Source organism: Haematobia irritans, chromosome 1 (assembly GCF_050003625.1).
Source record: "Haematobia irritans isolate KBUSLIRL chromosome 1, ASM5000362v1, whole genome shotgun sequence".
NCBI classification, from domain to species: domain Eukaryota; kingdom Metazoa; phylum Arthropoda; class Insecta; order Diptera; family Muscidae; genus Haematobia; species Haematobia irritans.
In genome coordinates this window covers 43,807,747-43,822,698 of record NC_134397.1, presented here as the reverse complement: position 1 = coordinate 43,822,698, position 14,952 = coordinate 43,807,747, and the positions used below count along the sequence as shown (strand labels likewise).

The window sequence follows — 14,952 nt, the reverse complement described above, 5'->3', positions numbered from 1 at the left end:
GTGACATTTACGAGTCTGTGGTAACGATGAGGTTGAAATGGAACTTTGAAATGCTGGCAGGGACGACACCAAAAGGAAGGAAATCGAATTATCAATGCAAAAGTGTTTACTAATAATGTTTAAGATATTTAAAGTTTTGTTGTTTGTTTTTTTTTTTTTTTGTTCTTATTTGTTGATATGTTTAATAAGATTATTATTTATCAATTGGTATTGTAGTGTATTATGTAGTGTAGTGTATTATTATATATTTTATTTTGATGAAAATGAAAAAATTATACAAAATTCATAGAATTTTGGCTTTGACTTTCAATTTGAAGTGGGTATATCATTCATACAAATTTAGGTTAAAAGGTATTTGCAACGATGTTAATTTTGAATTTGACTGGCATCGAAAATTGTTTGACAAATTATTGAGTAGCGATGCATTTCAATTTGAGCATAACACTTGAGATATTATTGCTTATGTGTTGAATTTCACTGTTGAGGGTAATGTCTGTTTTTTGTTGAGAACGCGATTTTCTCAACAATTTTTCAACTTGAATATTACACTAATCCTTCGAAAAAATGTTTGAAAAATTGTTGAAATTTAGCATTTTTCCAACGTTTGTGTTTATTGGGTAGTCACAATAAATTGCTATTGTGAATCGAAGAAGCGTCACTTTATCCAAATACAATCTGGCAACATCGGCGCGACTTGCACTGATGAGATGTTCTGGATAGAACACCAGTGCAACGATGTTCTGGATAGCCCATACAAATGTTGTATCCATGCAAACTTTATTATAACTTGATGGGGAAAAGCCCAAAGCAAATTTTCACAAAGTTTGTATTCCTTAAAATGTATTATTAAAGAAAAGTAATCGTGAAAAAATGACGTTTTTAGCGGCTAAAGGTGGGTATTAAGTTCGAGTTTAGCCGCTAAAATCGTCATTTTTTCACGATTACTTTTCTTTATTAATACATTTTAAGGAATACAAACTTTGTGAAAATTTGCTTTGGGATATACCCCATCAAGTTATAATGAAATCTGCAACAAATATGTATAATTTTATGACTTTTTTTTGCTGATTTAGTTTTCACTTTAGTGAAAATTAGCGGCTAAAGGTAAGTACTACGTTCGCTTTTCGAGTTGAAATTTTCGCGGTTACTTTATTAAAACAGTTCAATATAAAGCAGATAAATTAACTCAATTGATGCACATTTTCGTGTTCCTCTAAATTTCGGCAGACATTACGGGAATATGTTTGTTTTCATTTATAATTTTGACTATTTCAGGAAAAGTAATCGCGAAAATAAAGTGTTTTTCAACTCGAAAACCGAACATAGTACTCACCTTAAACCCGAACTTAATACTCACCTTAAAGGTGAGTACTATGTTCGAGTTTTTCACCAAAACAATAAATTAAATTCTCTGCAAATTATGGATGGAAAAGATCCTAGGAATTGATTGCAAATAATTTTATATTTCTATATTAGATAATTAAAAAAAGTAACCGTGAAAACAAGCTGGTTTTCGGCTTGAAAACGGAACATAGTACTCACCTTAAAGGTGAGTACTATGTTCGAGTTTTTCACCAAAACACTAAATTAAAAGTGCAAAAATATATATGAAGACGGTAACATTTTTATCAAGTCTCTTCAAATTATGGATGGAAAAGATCCAATGTATTGATTGCGAACCATTTAATATTTCGAAATTAATTGATTAAAAAAAATAACCGTGAAAATAAGCTGGTTTTCAGCTTGAAAACTGAACATAGTTGAAAGTACTCAGCTTTAGCGACTAAAATTTTTCACTAAATGTAAGTACTATGTTCGCTTTTCGAGTTGAAATTTTCGGGGTTACTTTATTAAAACAGTTCAATATAAAGCAGATAAATTAACTAAATTGATGAGCAGTATCTTGTTCCTCTATATTTCGGCAAGACATTATGGAAATATGTTTGTATTCATTTATAATTTTGATTATTTAAGGAAAAGTAATCGCGAAAACAAAGTGTTTTTCAACTCGAAACCCGAACATAGTACCCACCTTAAGATTTGGGGCGAAGATTTCAAAATAACCTGGCAACACTACTCAGTCCCGACATTTGTGTATTCGGTGACGCTCCCAGCGTTACTTTCAATTTTCACTCACGCACACATCTCGCATTGTTTGTGCGTTGTCTAGATAATATAGATTGGTTTATTGAAGTTACTGCTGTTAGTGTAGGTCTTCGTTGTTTTATTCGTGTACCGTTTTTCTTGTATAAATTTGCCATTTTGTTTGTCTTAATACAGAATTAACTTTTGTATATTTGTGTGGTAAGTAAATAAATCGATAAATAATTGCAAACATTTTCTAAATAGACGCTTTATTTTTTTACTATAATACAGTTTACAATATAATACCAATTACTAAAGAAAACGCGGACTTTGCTGCTGTACAAGAAGCAAAAAAAAAAAAAAAAAACAAAATGCCTGAAAATCAAGAAGCTGTCTCTCCGCAAACACGCAGAACTCGTGCACATTCACCCAGTGAGGTACGTGCTAGTAACCCCAGCAAAACTACTAGCGGAAAAGAGAAAAAAATTGGCGGTACTCCAACTGTAAAAAGAATTAAACCCAAAAGGGGTCGTGGAAGACCACTAAAGAGAAAAAACCAAATTTCTGCGACAGGAAAGCCTCTTGGTCGTCCGAAGAAAGTTAAAGATGTATAGGATTTCCACAAAAAAGCAAAACTCTTAAATTCCGTCATATATGAAATCCATTATATTTTTTAATGCTGTTTTTTTATCCCTCTCAAAATAAACACTAGGTTTAAATAAAAATGAAGTTAATAAAATAGATAAGTAAAAAGTAAGAAAAGTCGACAATATTATACCCGGCAAATAAGTGCAGACCGGGGGAATATGTATAGGGAAACTACAGCTTAATCTGAATTGACTTCCAAACAAGTCGGCAGATATGTGATCATAAGTGCATATGGAGCAACGGATGTGTATTGGAGTTGTATCTAAATTTGAGTTAATACTGCACTATGATTACAATATGGGGCAATAGTCCTCTGTTTTCCTATTAATTATTCCGTTGTTTCGTGGGATAGTAGGAATCTCGATAATCCAATGATATGCTTGACAAATTCGACGACGAGATTTAATGAATAAATGGCTGTTTAATAATTTTTGGGCATGTTCAACCATGTATTCCTGAAGTAAATTTCGTCTCAAACAACTTGAGAGAGCTACAGAAAGTCAAACATTTTGTAGTGTATCACCGTTGTAGAATAAAATTTTAGCCTTTTTGCAAATAGATCTTGTAAATGTGCTCTTCGGTAATTGTAGTATTAGATTACATTTTTCTGCATTTCTTGCTACATTTTACCGAATGGAATACTTCAAAATACATTTTCTTCAACAAGGCTTGAAACTTTAATGAATTCAAACATATCTCAAACATGTGTTTGTGCATGGAGTAAAAACATATGTGAATATATTGCTTTGCCAATCATTTAGTATTTGCTGCTAACGACATTCCGACTTTCCAAATAGTCCCATTTCGCTGGTTCAACAGAACGAAATATGTCTGAACGTCTGAAGGAGAAAGATTTGCCACGCTTTAGTGGTTCTCTTAGAGCTAATACAGACTTAGAGGCTAAGCTCCAACCTAATACTCACAATGGGAACGGGGAGGCAGAAACTGTAGGTCAAGATAGAAATTCCTTCCTGAAAAGGTAAGTGTCTGTGTGCCCATTAAGGAAATTTTTGTTATTGTTTTACGTATCATTCTTTTACCATGTCGGTTACCCCTACTCCTATTGTGGTGACTTTAGTCAAGGCGAGAAAAAACAAACAATTGTTGAAGTATTGCAACAGATGCCGGCCGATAGAAGAGACCAAGTGAAAATCTATTTCCAAAAATTGCGAAATTTAGTCCAAGAATGCATGGGCTATGATGAACAACCGCAGTTTATTGAACATGCAGCCTTGTTTCTTTTCTGGCTATTGTTGGATCAGAAGGTCATTACTGTCGCAGCAACTATGCGAATTCGTAGCATATTTGGTACGATATTCGGCAATAGATTAGCCATCATCCACCAAACGGTTTGGTCCGTAAGAGAATTATTGGAAGATTTTGAAGTGGAGGATTTGAAAAACTGGAATAAGGGAATTGGAAAAAAATCAAAAGACCAAAAACTTTGGGGCGATCATATAAAACTCAAGTTCCAGAAAGCCCCATTGGAAGAATTGACCAACCTTATGGACTTGGCCCCCACTGCAATAAGTAAAAACTCCGCTTCTCTAGGGTTTTCTATGCAATGGAACCAGTCCGGGCCTACATCATCAAAATATCACAAAGTGGTAGAAACTTTCTTGGAAATGTCACAAAAAGAGGAGCAATCTCATTATATTATAAGTCTTAGTGAACTATTGAACTCCAAGAAGACTAACAATGAACTGCAAAACGATTTGATCGAACTTTTGGGCTTTGACCATTTCGATCTAGTGCAGCAAGTGCTCAAAGATCGTGATACAATAGCCCACCAATTGCAAGAATTGGATCAAAAAGAGAAACGTACAAAACGCTCCAAGCAGCTACAACAAAAACAGTCCAATAAAAATATTAATGGAGGAGGTGGTGGAGAGTTTCGGCCCACAGTGGCCTCACAAGTTGTTGTACAATCGGCCTTGGAAAAAGAGCTGACCAAACAAAGTCGCCGTGAAGAGAAAAAAATGCAGAGGCTAATTCAAAGTCTAGGACGTTCAGAGAAAGACGAAGATGAGCAAGCACAAGCTTTAAATCCTATGCAATTGAGAATGCAACAACAGCGCAGATTACTTGAGGTGGCCCAACACCAACCTCTATTGAAACATACCCAAGAATTTAAAGAATTCCGAAAGGACTTCCGAAATCAAGTACGATATCCTTATGTTTTCGATAGTCAATTAGATGCCAAAAATGCGGCTGGCTTTATAGGAGGCAATCGAATATCATTACCGGAAAATGCTGAACGCATAGACAATCGCCAATATGAAGAAGTAAAAATACCAGCAACGGAACCACCTCCTCTCAGTGTCGGTAATAATCGTATTAATATCTCCGATTTAGATGAAATAGGTCAAATGGCATTTGCAAATTGCAAACAACTAAATCGTATACAATCGGTGGTTTATCCTGTGGCCTATCACAGCAATGAAAATATGTTGGTATGTGCTCCCACAGGTGCTGGTAAAACTAACGTTGCCATGCTTACCATTGTCCATACGATTCGTTCACATTTGGAAAATGGAGTGATCAATCGTGATCAATTCAAAATAGTCTATATAGCACCCATGAAGGCCTTAGCTTCAGAAATGGTAGCAAATTTCTCAAAGCGTTTGAAGGAATTGAATATTGTGGTAAAAGAGTTAACCGGAGACATGCAATTGACCAAAACAGAAATGCAGCAGACACAAATATTGGTCACAACCCCTGAAAAATGGGATGTGGTTACGAGAAAGGGTAAGTGAAATGATATTTATGAAATTCCAAGAGATTTTTATAGGAATACAGAAATGTATGAAGATTTAAAGGGTGAATGATCTATTCCTTAGGTCCTTACAGGTGAAAATTTTTCCAATAAATTTATTTAATTATTTTGTTACAATAATTGACACTTAAAACCTTATAGATGTATAGATGAAATGTCCTGTGGAAGATACTATTATGTATCAATACAATATAGAACAATATATTAACGAAACTCTTTTTGGTAATATGTTTTTTAGGTGCCGGCGATGTTGCTCTCATCAGTCTTGTCAAATTGCTAATCATCGATGAAGTTCATTTGCTGCATGGTGAACGAGGCCCCGTCGTTGAAGCTTTGGTTGCGAGAACATTGCGTCTGGTTGAATCCTCACAAAGTATGATACGTATTGTTGGTCTTTCGGCTACATTACCCAATTACATCGATGTCTCGAATTTCCTCCGAGTTAACCCGATGAAGGGTCTATTCTATTTCGATTCACGTTTCAGACCTGTTCCCTTAGACACATGCTTTATTGGGGTGAAATCCATAAAACCTCTTCAACAATTAGCCGATATGGATCAGATATGTTATCAAAAATGCTTGGAACAGGTTCAGCAAGGACATCAGGTTATGGTATTTGTTCATGCACGCAATGCCACTGTGCGCACAGCGACCACTTTACGTGAATTGGCGCAACAAAATAATACGAGTGCATTCTTTTTGCCTGACACGAATAGCAGTAATTATGGCTTGGCATTAAGAGCTATACAAAAATCTAGGAATAAACAATTGGTTGAATTATTTTCTGCGGGATTTGCTATGCATCATGCAGGAATGTTGAGAACCGATCGCCAATTGGTGGAGAAGTATTTTGGAGAAGGCTATATAAAAGTGTTAGTATGTACGGCTACATTGGCATGGGGTGTTAATTTGCCTGCACATGCAGTGGTAATTAAAGGTGAGCAAATGATTTACCATATTTTTTATACAAAATAAAATAACGATAATTAAATTAATAAATAAAAATGAATTTCGAAGAAATTTTCTATAAAAATTAAATTTAGAAGCAATTTTCTATAAAAATTAAATTTAGAAGAAATTTTCAACAACAATTAAATTTCGAAGAAATTTTCTATAAAAATAACATTTTGAAGAGATTTTCTATAAAAATAAAATTTCGAAGAAATTTTCTATAAAAATAAAATTTTCAAGAGATTTTCTGTAAAAATAAAATGCCGTAGAAATTTTCTATAAAGATCAAATTTCAACGAAATTTTTTTCTAAAAATAAAATTCGAAATTTTCTATAAAAACAAAATTTCGACGAAATTTTCTATAAAAGTTAAAATTTCGACGACATTTTCTATAAAAGTTAAAATTTCGACGACATTCTCTATAAAAGTTAAAAAAGTTTCAAGAAATACTCTATAAAAATGAAATTTTGAAGAAATTTTCTATAGAATTAAATTTTTGAAGAAATTATCTATAAAATAATATGTAGACATTTTCTATAAAGATCAAAAAATAATTTTTTTTACGAAATTTTTTATAAAAATAACATTTCAACGAAATATTCTCTAAAAAATTTGGAAATTTTCTATAAAAATAAAATTTTGATGATATTTTCTATAAAAATAACATATCGACGAAATTTGTTATAAAAATAAATCTTCAACAAAATCTGTTATAAAAATAAAACATCAATGAATTATTCTATAAAAATAAAATTTCGAAGAAATTTTCTATAAAATTAAATTTTTGATGAATTTTTCTATAAAACTAATATGTAGACAGTTTCTATAAATATCAAATTTCTACGAATTTTTCTATAAAAATATTTTTTTTTACCAAATTTTTATAAAAATAACATTTCAACGAAATATTCTCTAAAAAATTTGGAAATTTTCTATTTCGAAATTTTCTATTTCGAAATTTTCTATAAAAATAAAATTTCGATGATATTTTCTATAAATAAAATATCGACGAAATTTGTTATAAAAATAAAACTTCAACGAAATATTCTCTAACAATAAAATTTCGACAAAATTTTTTATAAAAGTTAAAATGTTGACATTTTCTATAAAAGTTAAAATTTCGTCGAAATTTTCTATAAAAATACAATTGGGACGAAGTTTTCTTAAAAAAAATAGTACTTGGACGAAATTTTCTATAAAACTAAAATTTTTACGAAATTTTCTTTAAAACTTCTACGAAACTTTCTATAAACTAAAATTTCTACGAAATTTTCTATAAAAATTAAATTTCGACAAAATTTTCTATAAAAAGTAAATTTCGACAAAATTTTCTATAAAAATAAAATTTCCAAGAAATTTTTTATAAAAATAATTTTGAAGAAATTTTTCATAAAAATAAAATTTCAACAAAATTGTCTATAGAAATTTTTTAATTTCATAATTTTTATATATATATTTCTTTTTATTATAGTATTTTTCACTTAATGTTTTTAAAATATGTATTAGTTAGTTTTATCATTTCAAGCAAATACCTGTAATCATTTGTATTATCTATCAACATATAGTCCGCATGGGCTCGGTTTGATTAACTAAAGATGAATATGAATATGAAATATAGATAAAATATATAGATAAAAAATAATTTTTTTATAGATAAAAATAAAATTTATAAACCCTTGACATATGTCCCCCAATTCTCGGAAAGATTCAAATCATCTAACATGCTAAATAAGGACAAATTTCAAATTGCACAAAGGACTCATAATACAGTAAATCAATTCTTCAGCAAGACAAAATCCAAAATTAAGAAAGAAGACAAGTCAAACGTAGTATATAAGATCAAATGCAAAGGAAATGACTCTGATACTTGCCAAAAAGTATATATTGGTACAACGAAAACCAAATTAAAAACTAGACTCTCAGGGCATAAATCTGATCAGAAAGCCACTGATAAGCCCTTGGAGCAAAAGACGGCACTTGCAGCACATTGCACTTTAACAGGACACAAACCAAACTTTAAGGACGTAGATATTTTGACGCAAGAAACCAATTATAAAAGGAGATTTACTCTGGAGATGCTACATATTATAAATGTACCTGCAGAAAGACGAATGAATTTTAAGACTGATACGGACCATTGTGCACATATTTATAGAAATATTGTACAAAAATATAGAAAGACAGATTAGCCTTTAGTTGTAAATATACTCCCTTGTAAAGAAGTTCACTGTTCTTTAAATTTAAATGTAATTATCAGTGTTTTTCATGTAATGATATATTTTTTTTGTTAATGTGTTAAATGTTTTTTCTTTTTGTTTAAAGTAATTTCCCTGAAGACGAGCATCGGAGATGTCTCGAAATATTGGAAAATTTTAAATATAAAAATACAACTCAAAAAACAACAACATCTGTTATTATTCACATGACCTCAAGCCGAACTAAGCAAATATAATTAAAAATAAAATTTCTACGAAATTTTCTGTAAAAATAAAATTGTTATATAAATAGACTTTTGACTAAAATTTCGACGAAATTTACTCTAAAAATAAAATTTCGACGAAATCTTCTATAAATAAAATTTCTACCAAATTTTCTATAAAGCTAAAATTTCTACGAAATATTCTATAAATATAAAATTTCTACGCAATTTTTCTACAAAAATAAAATTTTAATAAACTTTGGCCAAATTTTCTAAAAAACTAAAATTTCTACGAAAATTTTTCTTTAAAACTAAAATTTCTACAAAATATTCTATAAATATAAAATTTCTACCCAATTTTTTTACAAAAATAAAATTTTAATGAATTTTGACCAAATTTTCTAAAAAAAAAATTCTACGAAATTTTCTATAAAACCAAAATTTGTACAAAATATTGTATAAATATAAAATTTCGCAATTTTTCTACAAAAATAAAATTTTAAAGAATTTTGACCAGATTTTCTAAAAAAAAAAATTTCCAAAAAATGTTCTATAAAAATAAAATGTAAAAAAAAATATAATGAATTTTTTATAAAAATTTAATTTTGAAGAAATAGTCTATAAATATAAAATTTCATAGATTTATTCTTTAAAAATAAAATTTCGTAGACTTAAAAAAAAAAAACATTTCTACGAAATTTTCTATAAAAATAAAATTTCAACGAAATTTTCTAAAAAATTAAATTTCAACAAAATTTTCTATAAAAATAAAATTTAAACAAAATATTTATTTTTTTTTGTTTTCTTTCCAGGAACCGATATTTATGATTCCAAGCATGGTTCATTTGTCGATCTTGGTATATTGGATGTTCTCCAGATTTTCGGTCGTGCCGGTCGTCCACAATTCGATAAGAGCGGTGTGGGAACAATTATCACCACCTACGATAAGCTCAATCACTATCTGTCATTGTTAACCAACCAATTTCCTATTGAATCGAATTTCGTACAATTCTTGGCCGATAATCTTAATGCCGAAATAGCTTTGGGAACTATTTCAAATGTTGAAGAAGCTGTTGAATGGCTAAGCTATACCTATCTGTTTGTACGAATGCGTATCAATCCCCATGTTTATGGCATAGAATATGCTGAGGTTATGCATGATCCTCAGTTGGAGGCTAAACGTCAAGCACTCATTGTGGGTGCCGCTATGAGTTTGGATAAGGCTCGAATGATACGTTTCAATCAGAGAACATTAGATTTCAATGTTACCGATTTGGGTAGAACCGCATCACATTTCTACATTAAATATGATACAGTGGAGATATTTAATGACCTTTTGAAACCATTTATGAATGAGGCGGAAATTTTCGCTATGATATCTCAAGCCCAGGAATTCCAACAACTTAAAGTACGTGATGATGAACTCGAGGAATTGGATGATCTGCGACAAAACTATTGCAAAGTCAAAGCATTTGGTGGTAGTGAAAATGTCTGTGGCAAAGTCAATATTCTTATGCAGACCTACCTCTCGCATGGCTATGTTAAATCCTTTTCCCTTGTCTCGGATATGTCGTATATTGTACAAAATATTGTTCGAATATCACGTGCCTTATTCTCGATAGTACTACGGAATAACAATGCCATTTTGTCGGGACGAATGTTGCAGATATGCAAAATGTTCGAAAAACAACAATGGGATTTTGAGACACCAATGCGACAGTTTAATAATCTGAATGCAGAAACTATTGATAAATTGGAGAGTAGAGGTATTAGCCTATATACACTTAGAGAAATGGAACAAAATGAGCTGAAGGAGATGTTAAGGAATGCGAAGTATGCAGAACAAGTCCTAAGGGCTGCCCGTGAATTACCTATGCTTGACATAGAGGCTACATTGCAACCCATAACTCGAACAGTGCTGCGTATAAAGATAGATATATGGGCAAATTTTAATTGGAACGATCGAGTCCATGGTAAAGTCAGTGAAAGTTTTTGGTTATGGATTGAGGATCCTGAAACGAATTTTATATATCATTCCGAATTGTTTCAGGTAAAGTTTGATTCACGTGTGTGTGTGTTTAAAGAAATGTGTTTTAAGCTCCTTCCCCTTTTTCTATTTTTTTTTTTTTCAGGCAAGTCGAAAATTTGTCTTCAATGGCAAACCCCAACAGCTTGTAATGACCATACCATTGAAAGAACCACTGCCTCCTCAGTATTATATACGTGTTGCCAGCGATGTCTGGCTGGGTAGTAATACCTGGACACCGCTTACATTTAAACATCTTGTGTTACCTGAACATCATCCTCCATTAACGGAATTGCTGCCATTAAATCCACTTCCAGTTAGTTGTCTACAAAATCCCTTGTATGAGTCTCTGTATAATTTCTCGCATTTTAATCCCATACAAACACAAATATTCCATTGCCTGTATCATACGAATAACAATGTATTGGTTGGTGCTCCCACTGGATCGGGAAAAACCATCGTTGCAGAGATATCAATGTTTAGAGCTTTCAATACATCACCCAAAGCCAAAGTTGTTTATATAGCCCCTATGAAAGCTTTAGTTAAGGAACGTATTAGTGATTGGAAAAAGCGTTTCGAGGCTGGTCCTCTACGCAAGAAAGTTGTTGAATTAACTGGTGATACAACACCCGATATACAAGCCATACGTGAATCACAGATTATTGTTACAACCCCTGAGAAATGGGATGGTATTAGTCGTTCGTGGCAAACAAGGGAATATGTCCAAGATGTTGTCCTGATTGTTATCGATGAAATTCATTTGTTGGGTGAAGATCGTGGTCCCGTTATTGAGGTTATAGTATCTCGTACAAATTTCATAACATCACATACGGGTCGTAATATACGTATTGTGGGTTTATCAACGGCTCTAGCAAATGCCCAAGATTTGGCCAATTGGCTTGGTATTAAACAGATGGGGTTGTATAATTTTAAGCCATCAGTAAGACCGGTGCCTTTGCAAGTTCACATTAATGGATTTTCGGGTAAGTTGAAACGTTTTTAAAAAACAAAATTTTATAGATGGCAAGAGAAGCGTATTAGCTATAATCAAAGTTTTAAAATTGATTGGAAAATGAAAAATATGAAAAACTACGGCGTTTGAGTTTGACATTTGTTGATTAGTTTTGTAATGTCCACATCAAACCTCTAAGCAAATTATAAAGAATGGTTTGGGATTATACTTACCTGTTGGCAAAATATGAATGACTGGGCAAATAAATGGGAAACACCGTATTGCAAGCACTGTTGCCACTCGAGCCAAATAAAATCTACCAAAATTTAGAGAAAATTTTACAAAAAAAAAAAAAAAAAAAAACTACCAAACAAGAATATCTTATTTTGCAAAATTTTATTCTCAAAAATTTTTTTATTCTCGAAAATTTTGTCAGCATTTTATTTCTATAGAAGATTTTGTCAAAATTTTATTTCTACAGAACATTTCTTCAAAATTTTATTTTATAGAAAATTTTGTCAAGATTTAATTTCTATATAAAATTTTGTCGAAATTTAATTTCTATAGAACATTTGTCAAAATTTTATTTCTTTAGAAAATTTTGTCAAAATTTGGAAAATTGTGTCAAAATTTTATTTATTTGGAAATTTTTGTCAGAATTTTATTTCTTTAGAAAATTTTGTCAAAATTTTATTTCTTTGAAAAATTTTGTCAAAATTTTATTTATATGGAAAATTTTGTCAGAATTTTATTTCCTAGAAAATTTTATCAGAATTTTATTTGTATGGAAAATATTGTCAAAATTTTATTTCTATAGGTAATTTTGTCAACATTTTATTTCTATAGAAAATTTTGTCAAAATTTATTTCTATAGAAAATTTTGTCAAAATTTAATTTCTATAGAAAATTTTGTCAAAATTTAATTAGAAAATTTTGTCAAAATTTGTCTCTTTAGAAAAATTTTGTCAAAATTTTATTTATATGGAAATTTTTGTCAGAATTTTATTTCTTTAGAAAATTTTGTCAAAATTTTATTTCTTTGGAAAATTTTGTCAAAATTTTATTTATATGGAAAATTTTGTCAGAATTTTATTTCTTAGAAAAATTTATCAGAATTTTATTTGTATGGAAAATATTGTCAAAATTTTATTTCTTTTGAACATTTTATTTCTATAGAAAATTTTGTCAAAATTTCATTTCTATAGAAAATTTTGTCAAAATTTTTTTTCTATAGAAAATTTTGTCAAAATTTTATTTCTATCGAAAATTTTGTCAAAATTTTATTTCTATAGAAAATTTTGTCAACATTTTATTTCTATAGAATATTTTGTCAACATTTTATTTCTATAGAAAATTTTGTCAAAATTTTATTTTTATAGAAAATTTTGTCAAAATTTTATGTCTATAGAAAATTTTGTCCAAATTTAATTTCTATAGAAAATTTTGTCAAAATTTAATTTCTATAGAAAATTTTTTCAAAATTTAATTTCTATAGAAATTTTTTTCAAAATTTTATTTCTTTAGAAAATTTTGTCAAAATTTGGAAAATTTTGTCAAAATTTTATTTATATGGAAATTTTTGTCAGAATTTTATTTCTTTAGAAAATTTTGTCAAAATTTTATTTCTTTGGAAAATTTTGTCAAAATTTTATTTATATGGAAAATTTTGTCAAAATTTTATTTCTTAGAAAATTTTATCAGAATTTTATTTGTATGGAAAATATTGTCAAAATTTTATTTCTATAGGTAATTTTGTAAACATTTTATTTCTATAGAAAATTTTGTCAAAATTTATTTCTATAGAAAATTTTGTCAAAATTTAATTTCTATAGAAAATTTTGTCAAAATTTAATTACTATAGAAAATTTTGTCAAAATTTGTTTCTTTAGAAAATTTTGTCAAAATTTTATTTATATGGAAATTTTTGTCAGAATTTTATTTCTTTAGAAAATTTTGTCAAAATTTTATTTCTTTGGAAAATTTTGTCAAAATTTTATTTATATGGAAAATTTTGTCAGAATTTTATTTCTTAGAAAATTTTATCAGAATTTTATTTGTATGGAAAATATTGTCAAAATTTTATTTCTTTTGAACATTTTATTTCTATAGAAAATTTTGTCAAAATTTCATTTCTATAGAAAATTTTGTCAAAATTTCATTTCTATAGAAAATTTTGTCAAAATTTTTTTTCTATAGAAAATTTTGTCAAAATTTTATTTCTATAGAAAATTTTGTCAAAATTTTTTTTCTTTAGAAAATTTTGTCAAAATTTTATTTCTATAGAAAATTTTGTCAAAATTTTATTTCTATAGAAAATCTTGTCAATATTTTATTTTTATAGAAAATTTTGTCAAAATTTTATTTCTATAGAAAATTTTGCCAGAATTTTATTTCTATAGAAAATTTTGTCCAAATTTAATTTCTATAGAAAATTTTGTCAAAATTTAATTTCTATAGAAAATTTTTTCAAAATTTAATTTCTATAGAAATTTTTTTCAAAATTTTATTTCTTTAGAAAATTTTGTCAAAATTTGGAAAATTTTGTCAAAATTTTATTTATATGGAAATTTTTGTCAGAATTTTATTTCTTTAGAAAATTTTGTCAAAATTTTATTTCTTTGGAAAATTTTGTCAAAATTTTATTTATATGGAAAATTTTGTCAAAATTTTATTTCTTAGAAAATTTTATCAGAATTTTATTTGTATGGAAAATATTGTCAAAATTTTATTTCTATAGGTAATTTTGTAAACATTTTATTTCTATAGAAAATTTTGTCAAAATTTATTTCTATAGAAAATTTTGTCAAAATTTAATTTCTATAGAAAATTTTGTCAAAATTTAATTACTATAGAAAATTTTGTCAAAATTTGTTTCTTTAGAAAATTTTGTCAAAATTTTATTTATATGGAAATTTTTGTCAGAATTTTATTTCTTTAGAAAATTTTGTCAAAATTTTATTTCTTTGGAAAATTTTGTCAAAATTTTATTTATATGGAAAATTTTGTCAGAATTTTATTTCTTAGAAAATTTTATCAGAATTTTATTTGTATGGAAAATATTGTCAAAATTTTATTTCTTTTGAACATTTTATTT

At 28.7% G+C, this 14,952-nt stretch overlaps 1 protein-coding gene across 1 annotated transcript in view; it reads left to right on the top strand.

Annotated features, from left to right (window-relative positions):
- Window positions 1-3,509: 3,509 nt before the first annotated feature.
- The window catches only part of obe (activating signal cointegrator 1 complex subunit obelus), a 41,649-nt gene continuing 30,206 nt past the window's right edge, over window positions 3,510-14,952 (top strand). Inside the window, exons 1-5 of the mRNA XM_075290156.1 lie at window positions 3,510-3,712; window positions 3,812-5,481; window positions 5,748-6,446; window positions 9,693-10,930; window positions 11,013-11,889. Of these exons, the coding sequence (XP_075146271.1) occupies window positions 3,561-3,712; window positions 3,812-5,481; window positions 5,748-6,446; window positions 9,693-10,930; window positions 11,013-11,889 (4,636 nt within the window). The 5' untranslated portion in view covers window positions 3,510-3,560. The remainder of the gene's footprint in view (window positions 3,713-3,811; window positions 5,482-5,747; window positions 6,447-9,692; window positions 10,931-11,012; window positions 11,890-14,952) is intronic.